Source organism: Maniola jurtina, chromosome 11 (genome assembly GCF_905333055.1).
Source record: "Maniola jurtina chromosome 11, ilManJurt1.1, whole genome shotgun sequence".
NCBI lineage: Eukaryota > Metazoa > Arthropoda > Insecta > Lepidoptera > Nymphalidae > Maniola > Maniola jurtina.
Genome location: NC_060039.1, coordinates 10,629,530 through 10,654,417, shown reverse-complemented (window position 1 = coordinate 10,654,417; position 24,888 = coordinate 10,629,530). Strand labels below are relative to the sequence as shown.

The 24,888-nt window shown below is 36.0% G+C and overlaps 4 protein-coding genes across 5 annotated transcripts in view; 3 read left to right on the top strand and 1 right to left on the bottom strand.

The window, feature by feature from the left end:
* Positions 1-540: 540 nt before the first annotated feature.
* LOC123869913 (39S ribosomal protein L4, mitochondrial) lies at positions 541-2,055 on the bottom strand. The gene is made up of 2 exons (XM_045913002.1): positions 1,253-2,055; positions 541-800 (listed from the first exon to the last, which is right to left on the bottom strand). Exons 1-2 carry the CDS (start codon positions 1,894-1,896, stop codon positions 584-586), a joined length of 861 nt encoding a protein of 286 aa, XP_045768958.1. The 5' UTR covers positions 1,897-2,055; the 3' UTR covers positions 541-583.
* Positions 2,056-9,763: 7,708 nt separating this feature from the next.
* Positions 9,764-23,711, top strand: LOC123869910 (aminoacylase-1-like). Of its 2 annotated transcripts, XM_045912997.1 has the most exons (10): positions 9,764-9,974; positions 12,455-12,624; positions 15,316-15,487; positions 17,084-17,230; positions 18,243-18,313; positions 19,443-19,559; positions 21,455-21,550; positions 21,671-21,804; positions 22,479-22,712; positions 22,781-23,711. In XM_045912997.1, exons 1-9 carry the CDS (start codon positions 9,887-9,889, stop codon positions 22,681-22,683), a joined length of 1,200 nt encoding a protein of 399 aa, XP_045768953.1. In that variant the 5' UTR covers positions 9,764-9,886; the 3' UTR covers positions 22,684-22,712; positions 22,781-23,711. The 2 variants fall into 2 exon arrangements, with proteins under 2 accessions (XP_045768953.1, XP_045768952.1); XM_045912996.1 differs by having other exon boundaries at positions 22,479-23,711.
* LOC123869909 (beta-1-syntrophin) overlaps positions 16,340-24,888 on the top strand; it is a 26,330-nt gene continuing 17,781 nt past the window's right edge. Inside the window, exon 1 of the mRNA XM_045912995.1 lies at positions 16,340-16,354. The gene's annotated coding sequence lies outside the window, so the exon portion shown is untranslated. The remainder of the gene's footprint in view (positions 16,355-24,888) is intronic.
* The window catches only part of LOC123869911 (zinc finger protein OZF), a 4,322-nt gene continuing 3,594 nt past the window's right edge, over positions 24,161-24,888 (top strand). Inside the window, exons 1-2 of the mRNA XM_045912998.1 lie at positions 24,161-24,354; positions 24,707-24,846. Of these exons, the coding sequence (XP_045768954.1) occupies positions 24,244-24,354; positions 24,707-24,846 (251 nt within the window). The 5' untranslated portion in view covers positions 24,161-24,243. The remainder of the gene's footprint in view (positions 24,355-24,706; positions 24,847-24,888) is intronic.

The following is a 24,888-nucleotide window of genomic DNA, read 5'->3' as shown; positions in this document are numbered from 1 at the left end:
ACCCATGCTTAGTAGTGGTCCGGCAATGGGTTGATCATGATGATGATGATATGTTCAATAGACCAATAAGGTTAATTTTACATGGAGTAATAATTTTATTATCTCATGACTTGACATGAGTTTGCAACCCTTATGGCTTTAGTTTTAAGTTTGCTTAATTAATTATTATTATCATCACTATATCATCTTACAAATCTAACAATTCTGACCTTTAAAAGGTATACAATAGTACCTACTTTGAATAAATGATTTTGAGTTTAAGTTTGAATTACCTATATCATCTCTCAATAATTTTATTGGTCAAAAGCATATTGTTCATTTTCAGTTGAAAAGAGCCTTATTATAAAAAAAAAATTAAATTACTAATGCAGTAGTTTGAAGTCTAATCACAAAAATCCATGTAATTAAATAAAATCAATTTCCATTTCAAGTTTTGAAAACTCAGCATTAGTAAGTTACACTTATCTAAAATATTGTACTTGATGATAATTGTATAATAGCGTAATATATTTTTACAAGTATTGGGAATAATAAAAGAAGTTTAATATGAACATCTATTTTATTTTCACTAAAATATTATAATTTATACTTGACTAAGTTTAAATTTCGTTTGTTGCTGTGTCATAGTTGAATTCATATGGGTTAGTATTCTTTCTTCAATCCTTTCTGCAGCAGCTTGCGTTAGAATTAAGGTGTCATGCTTCAACATTGAATAAACGTTTAGTCCATATACTGGCATTATATTGACATGTGGGAGATTATCTGTTGCCACTGTTATATTTCGTGGGGCATAATCGGAACTGAAACAAATAATCAATTTTGTAACACTCATATGAAACATGTTGCCACTTTTTATGAAACCTCAAGCAAACTTGCAGTATTAACGAAGTAATGTTACATCATGTTTTTGAATTTAATTTAATTCAATTTCTATTCACAAATGACTAGCCACTAAGATAGGTGGCCTTAACTAAATAAAACTGAACCTCTAGAATTACACTTTTATTTTATTAGTGACAACTTAAATAAAATCTGTAGTTCTTTTAATTTTGCACTTTCACACTTAACTAGTATAATGAAGCTATTAGACTTAAGGTGTACCTCTTGAGTCTTGACTGAGATAGCTCTTGAGATAAAGTGCAGGTTGTATGAGGTTGGCAGTGATATAAAGTCAACTGTCATGCTTCTGCAACTCACGCCCTACCTCACAAGCTATCTCAGTGAAACAGTATTAGACTTAGTGACTACTTACTCATCTACTAAGAGTACAGAAGGACCCCAATTTCTTTCCTCTATAAGATCAATGAAATATTCAGAATCCTCCGTGGGCAGTTCTAAATCTTTCACAATGTGCAGGTCATCTTGTGCTAATTTTGCAGACAAGGTTGATGTTAAACCATAAATCCTCATATGAAATGGCAACATGAAGAAATGTGTTTTTCCGGATCGAGGTCCATGAACGATACCACCGCCTCGCCAGAGTGGAGACCTGATGGAACCATGTCTAGCACGACCCAAACCTTTCTGCGGCCAGGGCTTCCTTCCGCCACCCCTGACTTCAGCTCTAGTCTTTGTATGAGCCCATGATACCCAACGATATTTCTTTTGCCATTCTACATTGCGATGAATAAGGTCTATTCGCGGAACAGTTGCGTATACTAACGGATGAAGTTCGAAAAGTCCAAGCTTCTTCTCTTCTACCGAATCTAAGTTCTCAATCCACACTTCACGAGGTTTTGTGTACTGGGGAGGGAATTTCCAGTCTTTTTTGACTATGCTTAAATCTCTGTTTTTATCATTAGCGGAGACTGCGTTTGTGGCCGAAGAACACAGTCGAATTTGGGTGACGGCGGTTAAATTAAGTTTTTTAAATACATTTATTAATGTCGAACTCATTTTAGATGTCAAAATGTATAAGTCTAGGTTTTTTTAGGCATTAGATTTTTGTAATTGCCTAACATAACACCAATAATAAATTATTATTATTAGCAATAGCAATAACCTAAAAACTTGAAAAAACAACCTTTATCAACCTGTCACGCTGACAACCACACTGACAACCAATTGTCAAAGTACCTTGCCTACTATTTTGCCGCAGTCGGCAAAATAATAATGTGTAATACTTTACCACTAGTGGCATTTTAAGGGTACTGTGCGCTGTTCGCTAAATAAGCTGTAATAAATAAAGTGCAACAAGGATCTTATGGCGCGTGGCCAAAATCAGCACTAACCACAGATTAGGTATTATGGCACTAACGCCACCACCTTGTGAAATGTCACGCTGTCCCCTTGGATTCCTGGTCTGTGGTCCGCTTGTATGTGGTGTTGCTAGGTAAAAAATCTGTATTTCACTGTTTCTTTTTTAAATATTATAGCCATTCCATATATAACTTCATGATATAATATGCTGATGTTATATACAGCATACGTGACCAGCCCATTTCCATTTCAGTTTTCTCGCTTGTCTGATAACATCGATCAGCTTAGTTCGGTTCCTTAGGCATTCGTTTCTTAATTTATCTACCAGCCTCACTCCGAGAATACTCCTTTCCATTTTCCTTTGTGCTATCTTTACTTTCTTGATCTCTTCTTTATTTAGTGCCCAGGTTTGTGCTCCATAACTCAAAATTGGCAGTATACATGTGTTAAATACTTTCGATTTAGTGGACAGTGATATTTTTTTGTTTTTAAAAATGTATTTTAAGCTCCAGTACCTTTTCCACGCATTCGAAATTCTTTTATTTAGTTCATCGCCTTGGGTAGAGCTCTTGAACGATATCGTTTTTCCTAAATACGTAAAACTATCTACTGTTTCTAGGATATCATTCTCCAGACTTATAAAGGTCGAGCAACCTGTGTTGGACATGATCTTAGTTTTACTTTTATTCATTTTTAAACCGACTTTACCACAGTGTGTATTTAGTTCGTCTAACATTGCTTGTAGGTCTTCTTCGTTGGTGCTAAATAACGCTATGTCGTCTGCGAATCTTATATTGCTCATATATCTGCCATTAATCCTTATACCTTTTTGATGCCATTTTAGCTTTCGGAAGATGTTTTCCAGAACGCAGTTGAAAAATTTTGGCGATAAGCAGTCACCTTGCTTTATTCCTCTCTCTATTTTCAGTGGTTGTCCTAACTGATCAAGTTGTATCCTTGCTGTGCTACGTTCATACATTTTTTTCAGTAGCCTTATATATTTATGCGGTATACCATCTCTCTCTAAGGCTTGCCATAGGTAACAGTGCTCTATTGAGTCGAAGGCTTTGGTAAAGTCAATGAAGGCGATGTAGAGCGGTTGTTTATACTCCTGGACCTTTTCTACCAGCTGTTGCATTGTATGTAGATGATCGTTCGTACTATAGCCCTTACGGAATCCCGCCTGCTCCACCGGTTGTTGTGAATCTAAGATTGGTGTTAAGCGTGACAGTAGCACTTTTGCGAAGATCTTGTAAATGTTGCTGGTCAGAGTTATGGGGCGATAGTTGTTGACGTCGTTAATACTTCCTTTTTTAAATAATAGTGTAATTGTAGAGTTCAGCAGGGACAGTTTCTTGCTCAAGGATATCATTAAAAAGATTCGTTAACACCGTACTCAGCTGATTAATGCCAATTTTTAACAGTTCACATGGTACACGTGGTGGTCACGTAATGCGACAATCAGACAACAGGTGGACGCGGGAGAGCACAGTCTGGTGTCCACGATACATAGCGCGGCGCCGTGGCAGGCCCCGCACGCGGTGGCGCGCAGAGCTGGAGGAGTTCGACGGCCTTGGAGTGCTCTGGACGCGCCTGGTAGCGAACAGAGATTACTGGAAGAAAAGGGGGGAGGCCTTTGCCCGCATTTGGGATGACCTCTGAAGAAGAGAAAAAAAAAAAAAAAAAAAAAAGGTTTATTTATACTTACTAATTTGAAGAAAAAAAATACATATATATATTTACCTGCATATACATAATATTGAGAAAAAATATAAAAAGACAAAAAAGAAAGAAAAAAATATATTGAAAAATTACAAAAAAAATAAAAAATAATAATAATAATTAAAAAAAAAATTAGAGGTAGGCTAAAATAATAAATAATAATAATATACAGCATAAAATATGTGTCTGCATCATTTAGTACTAGTTGAGTAACTATAGTATTTAAGTAGGTAAACATGTTAGGTTACAAGTGCACGGCTTATCAATGGTTTTTATTATTTTTCCGCTATCTTGAAAACGGCTTTCCCAATTTCTCATTCAGTTAGTGAGATAAAAATTACTTGATTTTCAACATTGACATTTTCAACATATTCCTTAAAATTGAGGAGATTCTAATTGCTGGCAGCTTCTACAACTACGCCCCCCTGCCAGGGTCATTCAAGTGCCAAAAGATCCTTGTCGTACAGCTTGAGCTAGTACTCTGCGATAGAGTTGCAAGACTATCGATAGTTTGAGTATCGATATTATCGATATTATTGCAAAATTTGCCGATAAGTACCAAAAACAATCGATACAATCAATAGTACCGAAAGAATAACTTTCATTAACTTTCAAGTCTGTAACTATATTCTAAAATAGATTTTTACATTTTATTTTATGCATAGATACTTAATACTTTTTGATTTATCGTGCAAAATGTCGAAAAAATACCTGAGCAAGGAACCCTTCGGTGCGCGAGTCTGACTTGAACTTGGCCGTTTTTTTATTTATAAAACAAAGAATTATATTAGCCATGTTAATTATCTTTGACTATTATTCCCCATTTCCGTCCCACTAAGCGAAAAGCTTGTCCTTGAAGTGGTGCAACAATGGTGCAACGGGTGGGCTTTGAATAGGGGTGGCTCTTCCAACATCAACGGATTTGAACGCCGACCCATAGCTGATTTATTTATTTATTTATTTATTTATTTTCAGATTCTTACAATGCTAACAGCAAGCAAATGCCAAACCGCATTGCAAGTCATGATTAATGATTATATTATAATTAATTATTAACAAATATTTTCTATTACTACTATTCTATACATAACATAAAACTATTGATATTAATGTTGAACAAATCTAGGCTCTGGTGCTGAGCAATCAATTGATTTAGCGCGGAAAGTGCGCGGGAGGTTGGCGCACTTTGAGCATACCGCGTGCGGGACGACTCGAGCGCAAAGAAAGGCCACTTCCGGCATGACCGGAGCGGCTTGTCCGGCGCCCGTACCGCCAACGCACAACGCGACAATGTGTCCGGATTATCCACCTTATTGTTCATAAGTAGGTAGTAATGGATGAGAGTAGCTCTCTTTCGTCTTAACTCCAGAGAGTCTAGACCCACCATACCCGAGACGAATAAGGAAGGGTACAGATATGGATAGTATCCGTACATTTTTTTGTATAAACCACGCGCGAATTTTCGCTGGACCCTCTCAATGGTAAGTATATGACTAGCACTGAGTGGGCTCCAGACTACAGAGTTGTACTCCAACTTGCTGCGGACATAAGCATTAAATAAGGTAACACATACTAGCGGATTGGTGAAACGCTTACTCTGTCGCATAACAAATCCTAAAAGCTTATGGGCCTCCTTACATATTTTATCTATATGGTCATTAAAACTAAGTTTCACATCAACCGTTAAGCCTAGATCTCGGATTTGTGTAACCCTTTCAAGTGATTCGCCAGATATCTTATAGTCAACGATGATATTGTTAGTTTTATGTGATAGCGTCATGATCTTACATTTAGAAATATTAAATTCCAATAAATTATTCTTTGCCCATACAACTACATTGTTTATGTCCTGCTGGAGTAAGTTTACATCCTTTACATCCTCTATGCTTAGAAACAGTTTTAGGTCGTCAGCAAACATTAAACATTTTGCCTTTTTTACGACGTCAGGCAAGTCGTTAATCATAATCAAGAACAAGGTAGGTCCCAAGGTACTGCCTTGACTCACTCCAGAATGTGTTGGGTAGTAGTCTGATCTATATCTTGCCAATTGAACATATTGTTGTCTGTTCGTAAAATAATTTTGAAAAAAGTTCAAAAGTTTAGGAGTAAACCCTATATTTGATAGCTTTTGCATAAGTACAGACGTTTCCACGCGGTCAAACGCTTTTTTGAAATCGAAATATGCAACATCGACTTGTCTACCAGCATCCATTTCAGCCAAAGCATAGTCAACAAAATTTATATGGTTTGTCAAAGTAGACCGACTGGCTCGAAAACCGTGTTGGCAATTAGACATGTATATTTGAGTTTGCTGTCTAATTTGGTTGTTAATAGCGGTTTCGAAAAGCTTTGCGAAGACTGAAAGCACGGCAATTGGTCTAAAATTGTCAATATTGTTGTTGGAGCTCTGCTTGGGGATAGGCGTAACTTTAGAAATTTTCCATACATTAGGATACGTCGCAGTTGTTAATGATAGATTGTACAAGTATTTTAGAGGTTCTGCCAGCAAGCGTAAGCAGTCCTTGACGATGAAAGGTGGAACTGCATCTGGTCCCGCCGATGTGTTAGGTTTAATTTTTTTTGCCGCTTTAATTAGACTTTTGTCATCAATTAAATAGACATCGATCAGCACAGAAGATTTGGAGCGCATATTATCAGTGGTTATATCGCCTACTACGGGCCTGTTTACCAGAAATACCTACTCAAAGTAAGTAGCAAACGCTTGTGCTGCCTCCTGCTCACAAATGATTTTACCCTTGTTAATAAACTCCTTTGTAACAGATTTTAAATCTTTTTGATTTTTTAAGAATTCCCAAAAATTTGCTGGATCACTGTTGATCTTAAATTCGGTATTTTTTATATAGTTTTTGTAAGCAGAATTTATTAATATTTTAACTAGATGCCTATAGTATTTAAACATTTCCAAGTTATAGGGTTTCCCCTCAGATTTATACTTCTTATGGTTGAAATATTTAAATCTTATGTACTTTATTATTTCCGGCGTATACCATGACGGATATGAATATTGAAAATTTCTAATTAATAATCTCTTAACTGGGACATTTTGATTAAAACAGTCGTACAGTGTATCATAGAATATTTGAACAGCTAAATTCGCGTCATTTACACTGTACAGTGTGTCCCAGTTAATTGATGCCATAGCTTCGTACAGCGAGAAATAGTCCGCCTTACGCCAGTTATACTGCTTATCGCGCGGTTCCCGTGGTGACGTCGCGGGGTGCGCGGGCGGCGCGGCATGCGCGGACGACGGACCGCAGTTTGGCGATTTCAGCGCCAGGCTGAACTCGAGCGCAGGATGGTACGCGTCCGGACGCACGAGCGGCTCCGCAAGCTGTATTTTTGAAACATACTCGCCGTCAAAATTACTCAGCACCAGATCCAAGATACCACCGTATTTATTTCCGATAGTGTTCAACTGTTCTAATTTACAAAATTCCAACGTACAGTTAAATTGATTTCTTACATTTTGACTACAAGAAGTTAAATTAAAATCGCCTAGTAATATAACTTTAAGTTCTGAGTACTCAGATATAAGATTTTCTATAATATCCAACATATGTAAGTAAAAATGGTCACTGGAACTAGGTGGGATATAGATTACCCCACAAAGAAACTTAATATATTTACATGATATAATTGCAAATACCGCTTCTACACTTTTTTCATAGTTTACTACGTCATTAATTACACGAACAGTATAAGAATCACGCACTGCCAATAAAACACCACCCCAACCGGCTTCGTTAGCGCGGTCACATCGAATTACCGTATATCCTTTAGGAAACAACTCGGCGTCATATACACCACTATTTAAAAACGTCTCGGTGATCGCATAGATGTCATATGGCTGGCTTATAATCGAAAGTTTAAATGTATCAATTTTGCTACGTAACCCTCTGACGTTTTGATATAGGATATCACAGGATTTAGTCCTGCTTAGCTTCGGTGTGCTTCCGAAACCCATTTCTCCACGTCTTTATACAGATATCCTCTGGCCAATTATTCCCGTCCAGAATCAGACTGTCAAATTTTGACTTAACGCCTATTTTAAATGAAGCATAATGGCCGCGAGACTTTAGGGTTTCGACCACACACTTTTCGTTGGCGCACAAGTTTTCCAAATATTCAGCTATGTCCCTGTCGGATGTCCCTTCCTTCACATAATACAAGTGGTAGTAATTCCAACGTTCGGCAGCTTCCAAAGAAATTTTACCTTTTTCGGCTACACCACGTATAACATTCCGTTGAATTCGCGGTCGTCGGTTCGTAACCTGCGTCCATTCATTGTTTACATCAATGCAGTCAGTCCGATCATGAGGTTGCGCACGCGCAAGTGACGGCTTCTGTCCAACTGCGGTGATTGGCGGAGTGTTTGGCGCCGATGCAGTGATTGGCGTTGCCCCACACTCAGATGAGTCAACCGACGATGCAATGCTTGCTCGGCGAGGTGCGCCGGCCGGTACCTTGAGGCGCTTTATTGCCGCTGTTTCACTTTTTGGTGCCTTTAGACGCGCTTGACGAACCGGTCGCTGCAGCGCTTTATTATCGTTGCCTGCATGCACGTCCACATTCGATGACTCGACGGTACTTGACTTGTTTGTGAAATATTTTAACTGTGCTATAACTTCTGTTTGCTGATTAATTAGCGCACTTTGGTCATTCAGTTTTGTTTCTAAGTTATCCACTTTATTACACAAAGTAAGCACTGTCTTTTGCAACTCTTTTATCAAATTTTCAAGGCTTTTTTGAGCCATCTTATGTTTTTACGAATTATTAAACACGGAGATACTCATATACGTGCCGCGGATCGACGTCATCCGCGTCACGTATATGCCGTCACTGATAACGCCGACCTTTCAGAATTCAGTCCGCTACGCTATTGAGGCTCTTTATTATCTAGATTCTACTAATATAATAATAATTACCTACTGTCGTTAAACTATAAGATAAGATATCGCCTAAACCCAAACTACGTAAATAAATTGTATATTATTAAGGAAATCGTTAAAAATAAATTTGGTTGTAGGTACCTATTTTATTTAGTAACTAAATTAGATTTCTAAAATAAATGCCAGTGTTCAGTGACAATAAAATACATAAACAAGATAGTACCTACCATCTACCATCGATTTTGAAACGCCACTCCTGTACCTACCTGATAAAATGGGTGCTTCTAGACAAGCGCGCTCCATCTTAGGCTGCATCATCACTTGCCGCCGTCTGATTGCAGCCAAGCGCTAGAAAAAAATAACCAAGTGGATCCGAACGGAGCTGGAGCGATGATAGCCTACTACTAGGCTGACACTAACCACTAGGTTAAGACATCGGCCTCCTAATCGGGAGATCATGGGTTCGATCCCGAGCACGTAGGTACCTCTAACTTTTCAGAGTTATGTGCGTTAAATATCTCATAAATAACTGTAGGTAAACTAAAACATCGCAAGGAAATCTGCATACCTCAGAGTTCTCCATAATTTTCTCAATCATGTTCTCTGCCAGCGTGGTGGACCATGACCAAACCTTTTTAATTCTGAGAAGAGACGAGTGCTCAGTAAAGAGCCAGTGATAAGTTGATGTCTTTAGCGTTATTACGTTGGTATAAATGCAACCCATACTACCGATAAAATATAAGAAAAATATAAAGTAGGTAAGTGCCTACTACCTACCTATATTAAGTCCCTATATTAAGTCCCTATATTTCTAATTGTGTATAATTATAAGGCTAACATTTGCTACTAAAGTCAATCCACACAGCAAACATTGGAAGTAGAGTAGGTATTACTACAATGAAACCGGTGTTGGCTATCAATTCTTGTAGTTATAAAATTTGTAATAGCGTTTCGCAGTCGCCTCGTTGCGTGGTCGCAGTCTTTCGGTGTAGCAGATTATATCAACACCTTCGTCAGGCGCTTTTCATTATTTCTGTGTTAAAAATACAAGAAAAATGTCAGAAGAGTACAGAAATAACCCGTCGATTGCCAACTTCGTCGAATATTTGCGCATACCAAGCGTGCAACCAAATGTTAATTATGGTAAGTAGTAAATATGTTTAAAAAATAATATTACGTAGGATGAAATGACGTGTTTATGGTTTATTTGGTCGTGCTGGCGACCTATAATGAAGTGGCGCGGCGCGCTGCCGTTTTAAAAGCGAAATGTTTTAGATTCGATTTTCAGTTCTATAGACTTTTCAAACTGTACCTACACTATCAAATGGCTTTAAGGCACGCATGGCTAAGGTTTGGAATACTCTTCCCCGATCTGTGTTTCCTACTAATTACAATCCGGGTATCTTTAAAACAAGAGTGAATAGGCACCTTCTAGGTAAACGCGTCACATCTTAGACCACATCATCACTTTCCATCAGGTGTGATTGTGGTCAAGCGCTTGCCTATAGTGAATAAAAAAAAAAAATCTCGGATTTTTTACATTTTCGTGCCAGTCGTTTTTCCCGGCTAATTTTCAAAACGGCTGAATCGATTTTGACAAGACTGCTCAAACCAGACTGTGTGCGGCCCTTTGATAATAATTCATCCAAGCAGCATCCGAAATGCACCGCATTATCCCAAGAAAACTCCGACCATTATGTGATTTATAAAAAAACGTCCCGACCCTCAGCAATGACGAGGAGAGATGACGTCGTGGAGAGAACGTTGACGGACTATGCAAAGGAGTGATCTTAGCTATGACTACGGCTGCTCTAGAGTCTAATATATGAAACCGAGGGTTCATACGGAATTATTCAAAACCGAAATCCTCATCATGATGATGATAAACCCATCACTTGCTCACTACTGAGTATAGCTCTCCTCTCAAAATGAGAAGGCCCACATTGCGGATGCAGGCCTGGTGCGGATTGGCGGACTCCACGCACCTTTAAAAACATTATGGAGATCTCTCAGGCATGCAGGTTTCCTCGCGATGTTTTCCTTTACCATTATATATAGCAAGTGATATTTACTTAATTGATTAAAACGCACATAACTCCGAAAAGTTAGAGGTACACCCGGGATCGAACCTCCGACCTTCTAGGCTGACGGCATAATTACTAACCATCACAGCTTTTTCTGCTGGTATCTCTAATAGCCACTTATTTCTAAATGCAAAATTCATGAATCCGAGAGAGTTATCGGCTTATATATTCTGTTTATCCACCCTAAAACAGCCACCACATCTAGGTTGTATTGTATACTCCGAAACCTACTGCGTCCATCCATCTATCTACCCGGACGATGAAGTTGTATATTTCATATTAACTAGTCCGTGGTGGACTGCAGACAGATACACGTTTCCGTCGGGGCTGTTTTAGGGCGTCTTCATTCAACGTTGCTTTATTTTACGCTGCACTCGCTGTCATTAATATTATAATGATATTTGTATAGTGATATAGATATAATATGTAGAGTGTAGATAAAAATTTATGTAACATATCACATAACTACCTGTGCCTACCTACGTTTATGTATTATAAAATTATATGCACTGACTCTCATCTTATTGAGATAAATAATAAATTATCTTATCAGTATGACTGACAAATAAGTATGTAGATATAATACTTTATTGATAGTTTATACTATCTTATTGTACTATGTACCTACTTAGGTACCTTGTCTTATAAAATTACGTTTTCCTGGACATTATAGAAACTTTTCAGTAGTGTATGGGAATTAATAAACATATTAAAAGCATGACATGAACATGAGGGGAGAGCAGGGAATTTACTTAATTTCAAACCAGCAAAGATAATTTTGTTAGAGAGAGGCTGTAAAATATTATATCATGTTATAAACACTGCATCAACAAACACGCGCTCTATAAATCTAAAGTGAATAATAAGCATTTGATTACTATTTGCCACCGACATCCAGGAACTCTTAATCTGCCCCTACTTACGTACCCTATTTGAGATACTATCTGAGCTAAGGCCAGAGACAAATCTATAACGGGAACTCTCTTCGGCGTTTTATCTGCGCAGATGTAGTGAATAGTCGAGTCGAATTTGCAGCGAGCTAGGATGAGACCTCTGGGCCTGCAAATACAGGCAAATGCAGAAACAGCATTAAGAATCTTGGTCTAATAGGAACTTTTTCCATAAAATGTGCTGCGCATATTACTGTGAAAAAATATAACTGCGAAGCAAGACTATCATTTCATATCGTCGTCAAGATTTTGGCCTGTACATCCACCATAAATCAGCCTCCCTAGGGTGCATAATTAGAACCGTGTGTCCATGTATCCCAGACTAATACAAATTCCTTCAATAATGTGGATAGACGCCGCGAACACAATGTTTCCGAGACACCCTATAGAATGGCTGTTTTAGGGTGGACAACGGCATAAGTCAGATTTTTTCCTGAGCTATTACAAATAATAATGTTTCTTCTGGGGAAAGAGGTTAAACTAATACCATTTTTCATAAATCTTTGATATCTGAGTATTTTCTTTTTTACTTTGGTAGATATTCAGTATTATTTTTTGTTAAATTTCATTTAGGTATTTGCACTTTCAGAGGAATGCCTCAATTTCCTCAAAAGGCAGAGCGATGAACTGGGACTCCTGTTCAAGGTGTACGAGTTGGTACCACAGAAGCCAATCGCCGTGTTGACGTGGCTGGGGCAGGAACCCTCGCTTCCGGCAATCTTGCTCAATTCACATATGGATGTCGTACCTGTATTCGAGGTTCGCATACTTCTGAACTAAACTAGCTTTAGCAAACTGAAATACAATTATTGGTTACCTACCTACATCTTGGAAAGAAAAACATGTAACTAGGTATAGTTACTACTTGTTTTCCGATTTTCCAGCAATTTATTCAAATCAAAATCTATTAAAATAAAAAGATTGTTTGCAATCATTTTTCTTTACTATTGTCATGAATTTACTAAATAATGCAGTAGATATTGCAAATTTAAAGTTTGCTAAAGATCATGTACACGACTTCATCCGCGTGGATTTAGTTTTTTACTGACTTCCAAAAAAGTAGGGGTTCTCAATTCAATTCCCATTGGAATTCTTTGTTTTTCTGCGATAATAAGTAGCCTAGGTATTTCCATCTCCGACATGCATGTGCTTCCTTCTAAATTTCGTCGAAATCGGTTAAACGGATAGACCGTGAAAAGGTAACAGACAGACAGACATATTTTTAACCGATTTCAAAAAAAGGAGGAGGTTTTCGATTCGTCGGAATCTTTTTTTCTATATTTATACTTAGTATTTGTATGTACTAAAGATCAGCTCATCAGATCGGAAGGTCAGAATTCCTCTCAGATAGCAATCCACGCTCTCATTTCTTAAATGGATAAGTCTAATTTCAATGATAACTAATAATAATAATAATATAAGCCTTTTATTACTGAAAATAAAATTTACATTTAAAAAATACAATATTATGTAAGTTATACATGCTTTTTAGGTAAGTTTACATAATTCGAATTTTTAATTTTATAATTACAGTAGTAACAAATATATGTATAATATTTCTTTCCATTTTTGTTTTCTTAGTGAACACAATTTATTACTATAACAATAACTTCTTAATTTAAATTTTGATTTTTAATCACAATTTATTCTAAATAAAAACTGTTTTTTAATGGAAAAGCTCATTACACCTATATCAATCACATGGTACCTACCATAGGCCTATGGGAAGGTACTTATTTATTGTTAATTGTTATCTATAATAGTTAGTACCTACTAATTTACAATTCAAATTTTATTATTTTTTTACTAGACAACAATATCATCTTATGTTTTTATTTATAATATTTTAAAAAGCACAATAGATGTTGCTAAAATATATCCGTATACATATTACATATTCTTTGCATTACAACAGCATATTGAAGAAGCAATGATTATACATATTATATCTATCTTTATCTATCATATTGTATGTAAAATATACTTATCTAATATTACGATTCTTATAACTTATATTACAATTAAATACAAACATTTCCCTGTCTTATTTTCTTAATGGTAATTATGTAGGTAATATAATTTATAATGCACCTAAGATTCCACTTGCGAGTAATACTTACATAATCACTTTATGTTATGTAAAAATAATGTTGTTTTATAGTAAATATCTGCATGTATACAGTGTGCTTGTAAGTAAGGATCCTTTACACCACAGTTGATTTCTAGTTCGTACTTCATAGTATTAAGTATTAAATAATAATATAATATAATAGTTATTTCAGTTTTTAGTAATCCTATGTAAATATTTTTAAGCTATGATATTATGTTCTGTTATTTTCAGTACGCCTGTTAGGCGAAGGCCTCCTCCTGTTGGTTACGTTTTTCTTAATACATATTTTATTTTATTACTCTTGCCAGTTTCACCATCAGAAGGGTCGCGGTCTAGCACTCCCACGGTGACCAGCCGGCTTGGGAGGCAGAGAGGGGCAATCTTGAATTTAAAGTTACTTTTGCTTTTGATTTTTATGCAGTTTTCGTGATAACATTTTGTTATTTTTGTTGTATTTTTGAATGTTCTGATTATTATTTGTCTCCAAAGTCGACGCCATATTCATTTCATATACAGAATTTTTAGAAAGCAATTCTTTTTGGTTTTTTAAAAATACTATTTTGTCATATTTCAAAATTGCATTTCTTCCTTGCTTTCTTTCTTCTTCAAGACTTTTTCTTAATTCTTTCCTTTTTTCCAGAACATCTTTCGGAAAATCTTCCATTATGTAATAATTCGTTTCTTTAAGGCACTTTTTCTTTTTCAGCAATTCTATTTTTCTCCCCACTGAGGATAAAACTACTATTACTGGTCTCAACTTATTTTTATTTTTACCCATTCTTCCTATGTATTCAATGCAGTTTTTATCAAAATTTAAATTCATTTTGCTGTTTATTATATTTATTATGTTTTCCTCTAAATCTTGGTAGGTCTTCTCTTTTTCCTCAATGCCAAAGAAGATTAAGTTTTTTCGTCTAATATATTTTTCCAAATAATTTATATGTTGCTGCTGATTATTTATTTTTTCCTCCAGCTCATTATATTTCTCCAAGACAACTAAGAATTTTTCATCAATGTTTTTATTTATTGCGTTCATTTGTTCTTTCATATCTAGGAAGTCCTTTTTTTTTTGAGAGTTAAATTGTTCTTTAATCTCTTCTAGCATGCGTGGAACACCTTCCATTGTTAGTTTATTATTCGTGGAATAGTGCCTAATGTGCAGTGATATCTATTACTCCCGTAATTTTGTATATAGGTAGATAGTCCAATTTTTATAAGCTCAAATTAATGTAACTATGGTAAGTATGTAAAAATAGAAATTAATATCTGTTTTGGTTTGGTTATGCGGCAATAAGTATGTAGGTACCCTACACTAGACCTAATAATACATAAAATTTCAGAATAGTTGGACATACCCACCATTTAGTGGGCATATAGACGAGGATGGTAAAATCTTCGCTCGCGGCTCACAAGACATGAAGTGTGTTGGCATCCAGTATCTTGAGGCAGTTCGGAAATTAAAGAGCTCCGGGATTAAGTTAAAGAGAACCATGCACCTTAGCTTCGTACCTGGTAAGTTATGTTTAACTAATCTATTCTATTATTTTTTTTGTTGACTAGGCGGAAATCTCCTCGATCTTTTTGAGGAGATATCGGCTTATGTGGGATTTTTAGCCATTAAAACCACTTCGGTGGCCAGCCTCAGCGCATATTGAGACGCTCCGGGGTTCCTAATGTCCGAGCGCCGGTGCCTCTCTCGCGCGATGCACATAAGGCTCATCCTGGAGGATGGGCTCCCCTGGCCTCACGCACCTTGGGTCGCCGGCCAGAGCCCCACTCCAGCCACTCGCTACCCCGAGGTCCCAGCGCCCGGAACTACTGGATAGGTCGACCAGGGCGTTGATCAGCGCCATTCTGATGTGTCTGCCTTCAAGCAGGATCAGCTCACTCGCGGCCTCCTCCCTAGACCATTACTGTTTCACAGAAGGAGACCACTGCGCTCCATGCTCCACTGATGTCCTCCTACAGGCTGACAGAAATCGCTAAGGTATTGTAGAGTTGTAACTCTACAATACCTTAACTTCGATTTCTTCACAGCTTTCTATTTTATCCTTTTTGGAAAGTCTGAACAATGAAATTCATTGTGGTAACGCCGATTAATTTGCCACTTTTATATCATTGCAATACCGTCGAATGGTTTGCCACTTTCTACGAGTATCTACCTATATGAGCAGGTTTCCACAGTCAAACATTTTCGTCTATTTTCTATTTGCCACATATAGACAGAATATTTTCGAGAGTCCAAAAAGAAAACATTTTTGCCTACATCATGCATAAGCTAAAATGCAAGGCTAACGTCGTCCGCTGCTGCTCGGGTTTCGCAACATTAGCAAAACAAAACATCAATGGGCAAACCCTAACGTATAGGTACCTACCTAGGTACGTCTAAACAAAATTCCTGATGCGATGTGCTCAAATATCTTAAACTATTGCACATTCCTTTGATTTGCTAATTGAAAGCATTATATTATGATAGCTGATGCTCGCGACTTCGTTCCTGTGGATAAAGGATTATAATAATTCCGTGGGAACTCATTGATATTCCGGGCTAAAAAGTAACCTATTTGTTTTGTTCAATTTGTTCAGTTCCATATTTCAGTCAAATCCATTCAGCAGTTTTTGCGTGAAAGTGTAACAAACATCCATCCATACATACATACAAAATATCGCGTTTATAGGTAATATTAGTAGAATTGCTATGTGAACCCTGAGCGACAGATTTGAGAGTTTAGCATTGATGGACCAATGACCTGTGACCATGAAACTCGTACTCATCAAATTAATTCGTTGTACAAGAATAGAATAATAAAATGAATAAAATTGAGTACAAGATACATTATTTGCTTTTTAAGACTTTAAACCTTTGACCCACGTCAAAAACTCTGCTCGCAAAAAGATAGAGCTTACGTTTTTGTGTTGTGTTGAACAACAAAAGATTTGAGATCAAAGCAAACCTATATAAATAGTCCAGACACATTACCTGATTAGGTATGTATGTACCTACCCTTATTCTTAGGGGTAGAAACCCTCGCCTTAGCCGTTTTTCTCATACAACTATATATTTTGGGCCTGATCAATTTTATACTAAGTACTAATCTTATCTAACAGATGAAGAAATCGGCGGCCATGATGGTATGAAGAAATTCGTTCTCACCGACAGTTTTAGGGCGCTGAACATTGGGTTCGCTTTGGACGAGGGTATGGCCAATCCCGGGGAAGAGTTTGTCGTATTTAATGGAGAAAGGAGCATTTGGCGTAAGTAACAGGCATAACTTGGTTTTTTTTATAGAGAAAAAGGAAACAGTGTTAATATTTAGGCAGTAGTATTATATTGTATCTTTCAAAGATGATGACGATATCCATAGGAAGCGCTGTCTGTATAAGAGATAACATGATTGCCTGCAGGTTTGCACGTACTGAGGGAGTAAATAGTCTCGTTTTAGGGTTCCGTACCCGAAGAGTGCCAACAGGACCTATTACTAAGACTTCGCTGTTTGTCCATCCGTGCGTTCGTTCGTCGTTCGTAGCTCAATAACCATAATAGGTAGAGAGTTAAAATTTTCACAGAATGTGTATCTCTATTGCTGTTATAGTAATAAATATAAAAAATTTAAAACGGCCGTCATGAAAATTAAAAAAAAATGGAAAGTGTTACGGAGTGTGTACGATGGTACGAAACCTTACGTGTTCGAGTCCGACTCACACTTGGCCGATTTTTTAATACAGCTTATTTCTCCTCATTTTGTGATATACAACCTGTGGATTGTGTGATGTCACTACTCAGTACGCAAAAGGCATACAGAACCTGCAGCGCCATTGGCGTGCAATAAATTCTTTTAGGACTAAGTGTCGCTTCCACTCGCTACCCAATTTGTGTTTATTATTTACAATCATTCATTTCACATGATTTCATTCCATTTAATTAGTAAGATTAAATTTCTATTCAGTAGTTAACAGGTAGGTTCACATAAGTTTAGCTTATCAAGACACACGGTTAGTGTGTCCAACCAAGTTCTAAAAAGACAAATCTAATAAAAACGGTAACGCACTAGCAGTGTGTATAATATTTTACTTTCTTTAACATAATAATATGTCCTTGTTGCTTGAAATAATAAATTTATTTATTTTAATACCTATACAGAAACACAAATCGTCAAAGTTGTTTCAAACATTTTTGAATATCAAAAAAGATTTATCTATTCAATAACTTCAATTTTAAGTTAGGTTCACAATATATTTTTTTTAAATTTTAAATATTTGTTAATAGAAATCCATGTTATCTGCACTGGTCAACCTGGTCACGGATCTCTCCTTTTACCAAATACAGCCGGGGAAAAGGTAAGTTATAAAATAATAATCCAATCAATATTCAAGAAAGTTGTAAACTCGTTAGTAAAATAATAATTAATTAGAGATCTAAACTGGCTGTATTGAACGAGTGTTTACCTACTTACTCAATAGAATTATCCATTGCTTACTTTACATATTCTTGACGTACCTACTAAAATTTTATCATCACGACATGGATAATTAAGTAGTTATTAAAATATGTTATCACCTATATACACAACTACTTTTTAGTTTTTAATTATTTAAGTAACTAAGTACCTACCATAAACATTGTAAATTTTGGATAGAATCAGGCGTTACTTTGCGGAAGTTCATGTTTAGCAAGAAACAGTTAAAAATTATTTTGCTATAATCCGCCAACAGAAAAAATCTGTATGGTCAAACATGCAGTTACAAGCTAAGCACCGCTTACCTCCCCAACCAAGCAATAAAGCCAAGCTCCCAAGCAAGCACTGCCACCACCATTCACATGCAACACCATACAAGACTTTTCCACTACTCTCGACGCACGTTTCGCCCCGACACCGGAGCATCCTCAGGAGATTTTGACTTGACAATACAGCATTGTAAAGTCAAAATCTCCTGAGGATGCTCCGGTGTCGGGGCGAAACGTGCGTCGAGAGTAGTGGAAAAGTCTTGTGTGGTGTTGCATGTGAATGGTGGTGGCAGTGCTTGCTTGGGAGCTTGGCTTTATTGCTTGGTTGGGGAGGTAAGCGGTGCTTAGCTTGTAACTGCATGTTTGACCATACAGATTTTTTCTGTTGGCGGATTATAGCAAAATAATTTTTAACTGTTTCTTGCATTGTAAATTTTAATAAATGTGTGGACATTTTCGTTACGAATAACGGAAAGGCATGGCAATTCCACACATCATACCTATGTACGCTAACAATATTTTGATCTATTATTATTGCAGTTTCATATAGATATTTTAGGAAACTTGATTTAATTTTTTTAAACTGCATAAACGTCTTAGTAATGAATTCTGACTACGCAGAATGTATTGAGGTACCTATTTAATTAAAAATTAGTCGTAGATACTTATATTATATTTAGGTATACTATTATATAATTTAGGTTTACTTACGTGGTTTGTATAATTTTCAATTTATTTTAGCTCCGATACATCATCAATAAGTTCATGGACCTGAGGGAGGAACAAAAGAAAATTCTCGAAAGCAGTCCTAAGTTCACGATCGGAGATGTAACCACGATCAATCTAACTCAAGTGTTTGTAAGTAATTACTGGCCTACATTACTAATAAGTGACACGGAAGATATCGCAACTTTGAAATTAAATTCACAAACTTACACACAGAACAACACACGCACACGCGCGCGCGCGCACACACACACAAATCCATAACTACACGTATTAATTCAATACACTAATTGATTTTATCATTGTTCTATTTTTCTTTTGTATATAAATAACATGTCCATGTGGAGGTCAGCGTTAATAAAAGCACAGCTTTTAACTATTGCAGTTGTAATCGTTTCTTAGTTTTTGCAACAAAAAAAGAATTAAAAAATATATATGAAAGAGAAGAAAGCCGCAAAGCTTTGGTATCCTCTCTATTACGTTATAGTACGTAGAAGCACCGAGCACTAAACTAATAAATGGTCTGTGCCTGAAAGTAAAACAAAATGCGCACTGAAAAACGTATTATTTATTTACTGCCAAGTTGCTCTAAAGTTTGAATTTCTATACTAATTATTATTATCTCGAATTTTCACTTTATTTTTGAAACTAGGAAAAATCAATGTAAAAGTTTATTAATTTACCATTTCACGCTGCTAACACTAGGTATGAAAAATCTTAAAAATAGATCAGGTGAGTGCCTAGCGATAATTTTAAAAAAAGTTGAAAAAACTATAACCCGACTACGGAAAAAATAAGACAACTTGAACCCGACTTGGTACAAGTAAAATAAACTAAAAAGAAAGAAACAAGATTGTGCTTAGTGCTATCATCGTCTTGATTGAGATTCAACACAAAGGCCGTGGTCGTGCGTTGTCGACAGCGTATTTCTTATCCTTGATTGACGGAATTCCCAGTGATTTTATTTGTCTACCAAATTAGAATATTTTCTTTTTGCTGTCGACAACGCACGACCACGGCCTTTGTGTTGAATCTCAATCAAGACGATGATAGCACTAAGCACAATCTTGTTTCTTTCTTTTTAGTTTATTTTACTTGTACCAAGTCGGGTTCAAGTTGTCTTATTTTTTCCGTAGTCGGGTTATAGTTTTTTCAACTTTTTTTTATTTGAAACTTTTCGGTTTTAATGCGACGATTAACTGAGGTCTCGTAAATAGCCAATAGGTGGCGCTGCTGTATGAGAAATAATAAAATTATAATAAAATGGGATTTCTGTCGCTTGGTATATTTTAATGATAACTATATACTATATTATATTTAAATAATAAAAAGAATAATCAATTAATAGGGTGCAAGAACTGTATTCAACTACGTACTATATGAGAAATTCTGTGAGCTATGCGTTGTAAGCAGCTAGTGGCGCCATCTGTTATGTCTAATCGAAACGAATTTAATTATAGTAAAATGGGGTTTCTGTCGCTTGGTATATTTTAATACTAACTAAATTTATATTTATGAACTCAGAATTTTTTTCTCTTTCGTTGGACATCCCACTCGACACAATAGCAATAAAAAAAAATTTGAGACCCTCACTTTTTTTGATGTAACTTCCGTCAGGCCGATTTTTTTCGTATAAAGTATAGCCTATGTCACCCGGGCCATTACAAAGAATCGATTGACATCTCATTCATCAAAATCGGCCCAGTAGTTTAGGCGCTACGGTGGAACACACAAAATCTGGATACAAACATACATACATATTTACATACATACATACATACATACATAGACTGCTAAAATCATAACCCTTCCTTTCGGCTTTGCCGTAGTCGGGTAAAAAACCACATTTTATTTTCAATTTTGCCACGTTAATATGTATTTGCCTTCTTTAAAAACTTAGCAGATTGATCATTGATTGGAAATTTTGCAATACCTCGTACCTGGAAAAATGTGTAGAGTTCCAGTCGCTTGTCGTATACCTACAAATGATGATGACGCAACCTTTATTATTAATTTTAATATTTCAGGGTGGTATTCAGTCAAATGTTGTTCCGGAAAAATTAACAGCTGTATTCGATTGCCGCCTAGCTGTTACGGTAAATCATGAAGAATTTGAAAACATGGTAATTTCCTTAAAATATGTCTTGCTTTTTGATGCTAGAGTTGCCTTATCTCTAAACTTTAGGCTTTAGATAGGTCTAAAACGCTATTACTGACCTTAATCAGGATTTTAAAAAATTTAGGTCAAGCAGTGGTGCAAGGAAGCTGGTGAAGGAGTAACTTATGACTTTGAACAGAAAAATCCGTGCGTTGAGGTCACGAAAACCGATGAGTCTAACCCATACTGGATGGCTTTCAAATCTCTAGCTGACGAATTGTAAGTTCCCAACTTTTTAATTTAATTGATAAGAATGTTTTTATCAAGACGCACACCCAGAGTGTCCAGCCAAGTCCTAATACGACAATTTTTCTAGAAAGAACGGCACTGGCAGTGTGTACAGCTATGGCTACGGTTAAAAATACAATATTATTCGAAATATATTATTTTAATGCTGTAATCGATCACCGAAACAGATATTTAAAAATTGTAGATTTACCTACCTACGTACAGAGTAAAAAGAGTCAAACTACCTATCCCGTAAAAAGTTACGAACTGTTCTTTAAAAATAAAAAATAAAATAGCTTTTTAGGGTTCCGTGCCCGAAGTGTGCAAATGGGACCCAATTATTACTAAAACTCCGCTGTCCGTCCGTCCATCCGTCTGTTTGTCAGCTGGCTATATCTCGTGAACCATGATATGTCGAGAGCACGTCGAGAGTTAAAATTTTCATAGAATGTGTATTTCTAGTGCCACTTTATCAACAAATACATTTTTTTAATAACCACGATGAAAATTTTAAAGTAATATAAAGTGGTATATTTTATACGATGGTACGGAACCCTTTGTATGCGAGTCCAACTCGCACTTGGTTGATTTTTTATCGATTTGATTTGATTTTCGATTGGATTTATATTACTATAGTTATTTTATCAATGAAAATCATTTTACAGGAAGTTAAAGTTGGACATCAGAATATTCCCTGGCGGTACTGACAGCAGATATGTCCGTCGAGTGGGCATACCGGCCATCGGCTTCTCTCCTATGAACCATACACCTGTCCTCCTTCACGATCACAACGAATTCCTTCGTGCCGATATTTTCTTAAGAGGCATCGATATTTACGTCAAACTTATTCCAGCAGTGGCCAACGTCTAACTTTTTCTCTTTTGTGTCGTATTTTATTTTTATATCGTAATGGCTTAATAGTAGTTAATAGAACTAATGCATAATACGGTTTATTAAAACAAGAGAGTGAGTTTAAAAACCAAGCCGAAGGTAAGGATAATAGTATCCTGTATCACATGTTATACGTGTAGTTTATCTGAAAATCCAATCTTCATAGGTAACAGAGTCCAAAAAAAATTTACGTGTTTAAAGTGATCGTAATTGTATTGTTTAAGAGTTGGCTGAGCCACATTTTAAGTAACGTACATATTTTTTAGAAAGCTTACACATTCAAGTTCCATCCTTGTTTGATAATAATTGATACCTACTAAAATAAAACTTGGTCGCGACATTTGGTCTTCTCTTGGTCGCGCAGAAGTGACCACGATTACGACCATATTCGGTGACAAATGGAACAAATTTTAAAAGCTACTGCCCGATTGGCGGGTTAATTTTTTTTAATTAAACGGCCCGGGCCCCTTATAGCAGTCTAGACACTTACAAAAAAAAAATTCACTACATATTTTTTTCGTACCTACGCTAAAATGTCACTGTTTGAATTCTTATTCAAGATTCAGATAATAATAATATTATGATCGTAAATACCTAGCTGGTAAAGCATTTATTTTTGTCTGATAATTACGATTTTATTATACCTACCAGCTATTGTTATTAATAAATTAAGTAAGCTGTAGTTATTATTCTTTCATCATTAGGTATAATAATGAGATGTTTATTAAAACAACATACTTATAATGATCCCAGCAGCCCAGCTCATACGTAAGCTATAGGTATGTACCTTAGAGCTACTGGTACGAATACTACATAAATATAGGTACCTAGTTAAGTAGTTACATACTTAACATACGTACATATGTTTTTGTAATTTTAATTAAATAAGGAAATAATAAAAATTATTAAATAATAAGTAGGTATATCAAAGATATTATCATTTACCATTTACTACTTGCTGTAATTTACGTGCATGTTCTGAATAAAAATAACTACCTACAGTTCAATTTCGTTGTTTCATTTGTATATTTTCTTAATAATTAAAACAGAAAACTTATTATAAGCTCGTACCTAATATTCGCAATAAAGTACTATTACAGAAGCTTGTTGGGCACAGATGACAACTGTGCCCAACAAACAAAGACAAAAAAAGTGTTTTTGTCTTTATCACTCTTCAAAGCTTTTTTATACACTTTTAGCTTGCTCTAACAAGGTATTATTTTGATGTTGAGTTCACCTTGATTCTTTGTCTAAGACATCAATGGTCATATTATCAATATTCATAGTCTGTGGTCAAATCAATAATCTGAATACCATCCTATTTAGAGGCTCAAAAGGGTCAGAACCCAGAGCTATTAAACCAGTTTAAAAAAATTAGACCAAAGAGTATAAGTCACATGTTAGGCTCAAAGAGGCTTGAACCCAGAGCCATAAAACCAGTTAAAAAAAAGTCTGTCAAATTTGAAAAAATGTAAATAATGCTAACGCTGTAAATGCAAAATAAATAAAGCAGTAAAACCGAAGTAAAACTGATCCATAATGAATAAATTATGCAGAATATGTTTAGAGGAAGGAATCCTATCATCGATATTTACAAAAAGTTACAACCTGGCGCTGTGTGAAATGATAGAATACTGCAGTAACGTTAAGGTAAATGACTGCGAGTTTCGTAGTCTTTAAAGATTTAGTTAGTGAGTTCTACCAAAAAACCCCTACTTTCACAAAATTATCATCGTCAACAGATAGACTGGACATCTATCGTCTATTTGCTATAATAGATCTCTAGCAGGGAGTTTTACAAGCCAAGGTCTTGCGCCACCTGAAACCAACGCCTTCCTGTGACTCGTTTTAATGTTGTATGCCCACCTAGTGGGGGATTCTTCCAAAAGTGCACTATCTGGTGCGAGGTCGCCATCTAGAACCAAGCTGGTTTCACAAAATAATTATAATTACCTAATTTATTAAATTAATACTTTTACTAAGTATACTTACATATTCCTAGATAAGAAAGGATGATGGATTGCCTGAACAAATATGCAGCAACTGTATTTACAAGTTGGGAATATCCTACCACTTCAAACAATCTTGTGAAAGTTCTGATGTGCGCCTGAGACAGTATTTAGGGCTCAGTATTCCATGCAAGTAAGTAGGTTTTAGTATTACCAGACCCACCCTAGATTTGTT

What these genes read in the sequence shown, in the direction of transcription:
- LOC123869913 (XM_045913002.1), bottom strand. Translation starts at nt 1,896, where the DNA reads ATGAGTTCGACATTAATAAATGTATTTAAAAAACTTAATTTAACCGCC. An exon ending in TCTGTACTCTTAGTAGATGA is followed by an intron (nt 801 to 1,252) that starts GTAAGTAGTCAC and finishes TATTTGTTTCAG; the next exon opens with TTCCGATTATGCCCCACGAA.
- LOC123869910 (XM_045912997.1), top strand. Translation starts at nt 9,887, where the DNA reads ATGTCAGAAGAGTACAGAAATAACCCGTCGATTGCCAACTTCGTCGAA. An exon ending in TGGAGAAAGGAGCATTTGGC is followed by an intron (nt 17,231 to 18,242) that starts GTAAGTAACAGG and finishes ATTTGTTAATAG; the next exon opens with AAATCCATGTTATCTGCACT. An exon ending in TCAATCTAACTCAAGTGTTT is followed by an intron (nt 19,560 to 21,454) that starts GTAAGTAATTAC and finishes TTAATATTTCAG; the next exon opens with GGTGGTATTCAGTCAAATGT.